Source organism: Saimiri boliviensis, chromosome 4 (assembly GCF_048565385.1).
Source record: "Saimiri boliviensis isolate mSaiBol1 chromosome 4, mSaiBol1.pri, whole genome shotgun sequence".
Taxonomy (NCBI): domain Eukaryota; kingdom Metazoa; phylum Chordata; class Mammalia; order Primates; family Cebidae; genus Saimiri; species Saimiri boliviensis.
In genome coordinates this window covers 9,853,851-9,862,767 of record NC_133452.1, presented here as the reverse complement: position 1 = coordinate 9,862,767, position 8,917 = coordinate 9,853,851, and the positions used below count along the sequence as shown (strand labels likewise).

The window sequence follows — 8,917 nt, the reverse complement described above, 5'->3', positions numbered from 1 at the left end:
CTCCGCGCCAGGCCCGAGGCTGCGCCCGTCACTCGCGGTCCCGGGCCGGGTCCCTGGCACTCCCTGGCGCGCAGCCAGACCGCCCCGCCCCGGGCCCCACCGCGCGCCCACCCCGACCCGCTGCGCGGGTCCCGCGGCCGTCCCTCCAGCGACCTGTGGCCCTGGGCTGCTGCGGACGCCCGGGGAAGGGAGGCGGGGGCCGCGGGGGGCAGGAGGAGCTGCGGTGGCTGGCACCGCGCCAGCGCGAGTGAGGCGGGTGGCGCGGGGGAGGCGGCGGAGTAAAGAGAGGCGGCTGGCTGGGCTCGCGGGTCACTCGGAGGCGCGGGCTGCGGGCGGCGGGCGCACCATGCTCTCCTTCGACGAGGCGCTGCAGCGGGCGGGCGAGTTCGGGCGCTTCCAGCGGCGCGTGTTCCTGCTGCTGTGCCTGACCGGCGTCACCTTCGCCTTCCTCTTCGTCGGCGTGGTCTTCCTGGGCACCCAGCCCAACCACTACTGGTGCCGCGGGCCAAGTGCTGCGGCGCTGGCGGAGCGCTGCGGCTGGAGCCCGGAGGAGGAGTGGAACCGCACGGCGCCCGCCTCCCGCGGCCCCGAGCCCCCCGAGCGCCGCGGCCGCTGCCAGCGCTACCTCCTGGAGGCGGCCAACGACAGCGCCGCCGCCACCGGCGCGCTCAGCTGCGCGGACCCGCTCGCCGCCTTCCCCAACCGTTCGGCGCCCCTGGTCCCGTGCAGTGGCGGCTGGCGCTACGCGCAGACCCACTCCACCATCGTCAGCGAGGTAAGGGCGCCTCGGCCCTTTGGAAGCCTGCGGGAGAGGACGATGCTGCCTCCACGGCGGACACGCCGTGTGTGAGACGCTCCCTCCAGGGGAGGAGACGGGGACCGGGCGGCTACCTCTGGGGACGGACGGGATTCAGCGCACCCTTGGAAGTGCCCTGTCGTAAATGCTGGGAAAATCCTTTCGTTATTTGCCTGAGCCCCTGAGTTAATGCACCACATGCTTTGGTTTCGGGTGTGAACAAAAACTTTCCTTGAAGCCAACTCGTAAACGCTGGCGCACACCTGCTCAGGAGTCAAAGATCCAGCACAGCGTTCGTTATCTTTGACATGTGCGGGCGCCGTCATTGCAAACTACGGGTTGGCGCGCGATAGGGAACTTTAGTCTCTGGGGCAAGGGACGTTGGCAGGTTCGGATTAGATTCGCTTGTGGTCTCCAGGGGTGAAAGGAAAGAGGGAACCAACGTTGGAAGGCAGCAGCAATTTTTTCCAGTTGCCCAGATGGTTGCCCGAAATGCAAGGGGACAAAGGTCAAGGCTCTCCCCGGCCATGGTTTTGATAAAATTGCTTTGGGGCAAAGAGCAACATCTGAGAGAAGCTGGGAAAACTGAAGTATTGGATAAATTTTAGTTTTTTCCTGCTAATACATTACAGGAACATAACAGAAGGGCCACAGCCTTCCAACGCAATCTCCAACCCATTTACGGGTGTGTGTAGGGGGGTGGGGGGGAGTGCTGCAGGCGGGGTGGGCGGGGCAATTCCCACATTTTGGGCACACTGTGCGTTTGGGAGTTAGGGGAGCTTCCCTCACGCTTAGTCTCAGGAATCTGTTTCTGCATCCTTGCTGAAATGGAAGATTGCCTCTCTGTGAGGTCCAGAAATAGAGCAGAGTCACTTTGTAATAATCAGAACTCAGAAATGGCCTCAGTTGAGCATGGGTTGCAAGGATGAACAGTTTTATTGAGCTTTGTCTACAATCACAGCTTAAGTTAATTTTGAAAAAAAAAAAAAAAAGATGGAATGTGATCAGGTACATTAGGACAAAAAAGGTTCGTCTTTATTTTTTGTCATAAAGTTTTTAAAGTCACCTTGTTGGATTGTGGGGAAACACCAGATTAGGAGGCAGGAGCGCCCTTTCTGTTGCTGATAACGTTCGTCTGGTGAGCTCATCTCGCTGCAGTTGGGATTGTCGTGGGTGCCGTTTTCTATAACACCGTGTGCAAGTGTGTTCGCACAGTAGATGGCTCTATGCTAACTGCTCCAGGGATAAAACCCCTGGCAGGACAGCCAGGCAACGTGTATTTGTGTTTGGGGTTTTTCTATAATACTGTGTGTGGATGTGTTAGCACACTGGGTGGCTGTATGCTAAGTGATCTCAGGATAAAACCCCGTGGCAGGCCAGCCAGATAATACATATGTGTGTTTGGGATCTTTAATTTCTACCTAATCCATGTAAGGCTGGGGACTACTTTCTAGTCAGTGGTGGCCCTGTTAGGGATTTCACAGCTGAAAGGGCAGGGCATGGACCTGGGTGACAGAAGGCATTATCTCTGTGTTTCCCTAGAGTTACATCTGTTAGGTGGCTCCTTCCACTCCACTCAGCAGTGCTGCCTAGTTCTTACTTCCCAAGTGAACTAGAAGACCCACATGGAAGGCAGACAGCTGATTTTTGAGGGTATTTAAAGATGAAGAAGAAAATGAGCCTCAAAAAGTGCTTAAGTGAAGTTTGCATGAGTGAGCATGATCCATGGACATCAAAGAAGACAGACATAAAAATCTGTAATTTAATGCCCTGACAGATACTTTGGTAACATTCTGGGGTTGCAGGGTTACTAGCATTCTGGGGTTACATCAAGGTGATTTTATGAAGATCATGGCTCCTAAAATGCGGTGTGGAATGTTGGAGGGTCAGGGGGTGGCTTGGTTTCCAGCTGGCTGTATGGCTTGGGTGAATTACTCACCCTCTCTGGGCTTGGTTTTCTCAGCTGTAAAATCAGGCGTTGGATTAAGCCCTTTATAATGCCCCCAATGCCATCCATGTCGCCACCCAGTTACTGTTTGGTATGTCCAGAACAATGATAAAAAATCTTCTAGAAAGTAGAATGGTATTAAGAATGTACTCCTTAAAGCCCCAAATGAGTTTTTGAAATATATGGGAGAGATTCTTTTTTAAATCCCAAATAGTTTTGTGCTTCTTTTGGTTTGTTTTTTTATGTTTGGATTCTTAAGAGGAAAACCCTCATCTATTCAGAAAGTTCAACTACCCAAAACAAGTCGGTCTCTCTGAATTTCTCATAGCAAATATTTCACTGTCTTTGGTTCAACTAATTTTCTTCTTTCAAATTCTTCCTGATGAAAGGAACTGTAGTTCCATCTTCAGCTAACATTACGTATCCAGTGTATTTGTATAAGCTTGAAGCCTAAGATATAAGTCATGCAAATGGGTGAATTGGGAGAGTTTATAAAGTGGGTGGGATGACCAGACTCTGGAATGCCTCCATATGGCTACTATACTTCATCTTTGTACCATGGTGGGAGAGGTATCATTGTCCCCGCTTTATAGAAGAGAGACCAGAGGACCTTCCAGGGTCCCACACCATTTATGTAGCCATGTTAGATTCAAATCCAGGGGCCTCCAATGTAATCAGTCCACTTTCCTCCATGAAGTACTCAAAATCCTACAAACAAGTCAATTAAACATGGTACTCAGATCTTTCACTCTTTACGACCTGCAGAAACCTTGTTGAAACTTTATACTTATTTTGTTACTATCATGGTCCTCCAGTGGGCTACTCTGTCTCATTTTATAGTGTCAGGATCCACAATCAGCCAGATGGGAAGGCTGTGCTTTCATTTGGTGTGAATGGTTCTCTAGCCTCCTGAGGTGAAAGTTGCAAAATGGTAATTTAAGTCTCATACACTTGTATGTATGTAAGATGCATTCAAGTTGCGTCTTACAACTTGAGATAGCTCTAAGGTGCTAAGTCACAAATCAATGTCAATGGCACAGCCCCTTATGGCCTGCTCCCCATTTGTGTCTCCTGCTCAAGGCAAGGCAGTGGATTTATCACTTACATTGAACTTCTTCGGTGGAGACTTTTCTAATGTCTGAATCTCAGCTTTATCTGGTTGTCAGATATTGGGCAGAATAAAATACAATGTAATGCAGAGAAGCAAGTCTGAGCCCCTGTCTCAAATATTTCAATTCACTGCCCAGGGAGTGTCTTCAAGATTGATGTTAGGATTTTTCAGTGCTTGCTAATATGCCATGGATGAACAAAAAGGAGCTTCTCCCTAGGCTGTCACTTAGAGCAGGGCTTCAGAATACCTTTTAAAATAGACTGAATCACACTTGTTTTTTAAAACCTTTCTAGATCATTTTGATTTGGAATCGCTTTTTCCCTTCCAGATTACCTGGCTGAATGTAAAAACTGAATCCATTGTTTGTTTGTTTTGTTTTTGTTTTGTTTTTTTTTTATTGCATTCCATTGTTTGTTTTTATTAGAAGAGTATGTGTTTCCATACTTTCTGAAACACCAACAATTCAACAAAAGTTGTATTTTATCTTGACTCTTGTCCCTCAAAGTAACTAGTCCTTTTTGCTGATGACAAGTATTTTAATAGTTTATTTTTTTTAAAGTGAAAGCAGGACTCTAATGAGTAAACAGCCAACCCACTGGTTGTCTGATTCTTGGTATAGACAGCGGGATGGCCAAACAGATCAATGCAGCAATGCTTTCTGGACCTCAGAACAAGGAAAATATTTAAAATAAGAAGCTTCATTATGAGAATATGCAAGAGTATCTCCTGCTCCTCTCTGCCAGCTGATATTTTGGATAATCAACATCAGTTCAGCTGAAATTTATTAAGCATTTATTATATTCTAGGCACTGGGCCAGGCTGAGATACAAAGATACATGAGTCTTTCTCCAAGAAGCGTGAAGCCTGGCAGGGAAAATTGCAGAGATAATGTGATGACGGCAGCAGTGGGTATGGTGAAGGGGCAGAGGAGTGAACCGAGACAGAAAGTACATTGACCTTGACCTCAGCCTCAGAAGAAAAGGAGGGGTCCAAGAGGAAAATAGGAGGGAAGAGATGTTCCATTCTCACACCCTCTCATCTTCATTATGTTCTCTGCAGCCATTTACTCTTTGTCCTTGGGAGCAGTGGTTGGTGCGCATTCGTGGGTCACACACAAAGGGTTTGGAATCAAAAGACGAGGGTTGGAGTTCAGGAATTTTCCTTCTTCACAAACATCTAGGGCCCTAGGGCCCTTGCAGGTGGTCCATGGACCACACAAGGAGACGAGCTGGGTGTTTCTTAACGAGGAGCGGGATGAGAATATAATGACTGGGAGAGAAGTGCCAGTTCCACCAAGCACACCCTGCAGACTATGGGATGGTAACATTATCCCTTTAGCCTCAGGTATCCCAAATCTTAGCAGATGAAATGCTGCTGTTTATTTTCAGAAAGCTTTGAGCTCTCCAGGGACGGGTGACTGATAATAAAATCCTGGAATTAATTGGAGTGGAGGGAAGCCCACAGCTGAACCACACCTTCTGGGAATCTCAGCAAACCTCAGAAAGGAGCTTTGGGCAAAGGTAGGGGACTCCAACAGATGTGGCAGAGACATCTGTACTTTTGGACCCATGGGTTATTTTTGACATTGGCATCTTAGTAGAGTGGAAAGAATATACATGTCCTTTGGTGTCAGATAAATCTTGTCCTAAATCCCAGCCCCTCCATTTATTAACTTGAAGGGCAAGTCAACTGAGCATCTGGCTGAATCTCAGTTTCCTCAGCACTAGAATGGGTGCTGAGAATGCCTACATTAGCAATTGGCTTGACATATGCATGCAAAGTGCCTGCCATTGTGCCTGGTCATAGGCGGCGCTCAGGATGATTGGTTCCTGTGAACACATGAACACTGTGGGATATGAGGGAAGGGCTGGACCCCCAGGGATTGTGTGGGCAATTTTAGCATCTTCATTGTTTTCCAGACACAGGGCAAGTCACAGAAGGGATTTAGGCACACAAGTGACATATTTTAGTTTATATTTTTAATGAACCATCCCAATTGCAGTGTGGGTCTAGAAGGGAAAAGAGATGTCTATCAGGGAGCTTTCAGCCTGGTCATCAGAGTCAAGGATATGGTGAACACAACCAAATACAGAGACCTTTTTGCTTAAAAAAAAAAAAAAAAGACTCTTAAGCCAGGTGGGAGTCAAGAGGGAGGGAAGAAGCTGGCAATGGGCCAGATTTGACCCTGGAGCTGTAAGTCTGCTGATCCCTAGTTGAGCATAATAAATCACTGATAATTTTGCCTTAAATATAGAAAGTCAAACCCTTGGCTGGGTGTGGTGATTCATGCCTGTAATCTCAGGAGTTTGAGGCCAGTCTAGGCAACATAGTGAGACTTCATCTATTAAAAAATATTTTAAAATTTTTAAAAAAATTACCTGAGTGTGGTGGCGCATGCCTGTAGTCTTATTTACTCGGGAGGTTGAACCCAGGAGGTTGAATTGTGCCACTGTACTCCAGCCTGGGTGACAGAGGAAGACCTTGTCTCTAAGAAATAAAATAAAATATCTTGGACACTAATTTGCTCTAGAGGCTGAGAATATCACTACTTTCCCACTGGATGCCCCAGGTAGGTCCTATTTCCCAGCTTCCCTTGCAGCTAGAGGGGCCATGTGTTTTGAGTCCTGGTGAACATTGTTGGGGAAGGTTATTGGAACTGCAAGGCCTAGAGCCTAAGCCACCTTTCTCCTGCAGTCCCTAAAGGATGGCAGAGCTCTTACATGGAAGGATATGTGTTCTTGGAAGCCTGCAAGGAGGGCAGGAACCCCATACCTCCCCTCCCCATCAATTCATCTGCACAGGAATATGGGATTGCGAGTAAGAAATAAGCTTTATTGTGTTACACAACTGAGGCTTGGGAGATTGCTTCTTACAGCTCTTACTGTTAGGCTGCTCTGACTCATACAGCATTTTAGTGTGCTTCCTGGTAGGGCACAGGTCAAAGGCTGCGGGCACCTGATAAAATGGTATGGAGGCTGACGCCTCTGAGAGCATCCTCCCCTGGGTCTGGTACACAAGGTCTCTGTGCCTCCACCCCATGTCTCCGCCCTCTGTGGGCACCCTGGGCTCCCGCACTCCAGGCGGTGACCCTGGGACATGTGCCACAGCTGTCCTCGCCTTGGGCTCTTGTGTGTGCTGTTTCCTTTCCTTTCCTCAAACGCCTGTCTTCTTTCCTCATGAAGCTGTTCCGTTTTGTACCTTCACACAGCTTAGAGTTAGTTACCTGTTCCAGAAACACCTTCCCCAGCGCGACCTCCACCCCAGGCTGGGCTTGGCTTCTTTTCTCTGTCTAGCCGCCCTCACTGCTCATCTTGTGTGCACTGCCTCATTAGACTTTGGGGGGCTGGGGGGTGAGCACTCTGTCCTCCTAGCCTAACCCAGTGTTTGGCAAATATTTGTGATTAAATTAATGAGTGAATGAGAAGGGGATTGCGTGGTACATGTAATGCTTTTTATGAGCATGGCTGGGCCAGCCCTGGAATTGGCTTTCAGAGATTAACACAGGCCCTCTCCTGATGTGTTGCTTCCTGCTGACCCTAACGCGATTCCTGGTGTCATCCTCCTCCTCACATCCACGAGGTGTGATCAGCCACCGGTTGACCAATCATAGGCAGCCATGGCCCCCTGCAGACCTCTGGAGCAGGGGAAAACAGGTCTCCGCTTCACTCAACTCCTATCTGCTCATGGAGTCTGTGTCCGCAGAATCCTAGTGTGGGAGATGTGACTTGGAACATGAAAGGAACAGGAAGGAATAGAACTGCTGGCTGTTTGGGGCCATAATTTTAATGTGCTGACGTCCATTGTGCAAAAGGGGCCTTTCTCAGCTGTCCTGGCACAGCGCAGCTGTCTGTGTCATCAGCCGAGCCCGCTCCAGGGCAGCTGGGCACAGGTGCAGGGCCCAGTGCAGCCAGGAGCAATGAGGGGCCTGGGCTGGGCAGCTCCCGGGGTGCAGAGCTACCCCCTTCACTGCTGTGGAGTGGGGAGCAAACACCACCTCACTTCCAAAACAAAATCAAACTTTTCCAACCTCAGCTGGAATAAAACCTGTAATAAAAAGTTAATAAAATAAAAACTTTCTGCCTCAGTTTTCTCCCCCCCTTAAGCCATAACCAAGAAAGGACATTTATTTATATTCTGTAAGGAAAAAGCAAAGTTTTAATAGTCTTTGATGCAGCTTTTAAAAATGATAAATGACTGTTGAGCTTGTCAAATGATGACTAATACTGTTGTATCTGGGTGAGATCAGTGACAGCTTTTTAAGGGTTATCATGCTCTTACTTTTCTTTGTGTTGGTAATGAAACAAAATAACTCTGTGGTTGGTACTTGTGTAATAAGGAGACCCTGCAATTTAATTAATTAATCAGACAGGCTATTTTATGAAGCAATAGAAAGCTGTAATTAAATCTAGCCCTGTAGATTTGATATATCACAATACCAGGAAATAAAAGCAACAGAAATTGGTGATAGGGTTGAGACTCAACTTTGTCCTAGATTATACATCTTTGTGATAATAAAGAAAATTAGTGAGGGATGAAGTTTAGGGGCTTAGAAGAAGGTGAATAAATAAATGTGACTTAAAAAATTCTGGGGCAGGCATCCATCATATCCACCCCACCTTCCCTAACATCTACTCTCCATCCGAGTGCCCGGTAGAGTCCAAGGAGGGGACCTGTCCTTGGCTGTGAGCATAATGGAAGCCACTGGATGAAGCAAGGGAGGGCTAAAGCCTGGACCTAAGAAACAAAGGCACTTACTATGCTTTCAGACTCAGTCCTGGGAGGCAGGTGACCTCTCTCGTAGGATTGCTATAGGGCAGCAGCAGTGGAGATAACCAAGTGATACAAGTCTGGCTTTCCATGTTAACAGAGACCACTGGGCCCATCATGGAAAAGCGTCTCAGAAGCCTTTCCCCTTTGCTGCCTCTGCTCAGCGTATGCACAGGATGGCTCTGATTTCATGGTACTTCTGCCAACGGGAAGCTTTGGCCAACCGACAGCACAAAATGAAAGACAACATGTGTGTTTCCAGGCCAGTGGGGAGGGACACTGTAAGCTGATGCTT

General features: G+C 48.2%; 1 protein-coding gene across 1 annotated transcript in view; it reads left to right on the top strand.

Annotated features, from left to right (window-relative positions):
• Positions 1-273: 273 nt before the first annotated feature.
• The window catches only part of SLC22A3 (solute carrier family 22 member 3), a 107,920-nt gene continuing 99,276 nt past the window's right edge, over positions 274-8,917 (top strand). Inside the window, exon 1 of the mRNA XM_003933780.4 lies at positions 274-775. Coding sequence (XP_003933829.2) covers positions 347-775 — 429 coding nt within the window. The 5' untranslated portion in view covers positions 274-346. The remainder of the gene's footprint in view (positions 776-8,917) is intronic.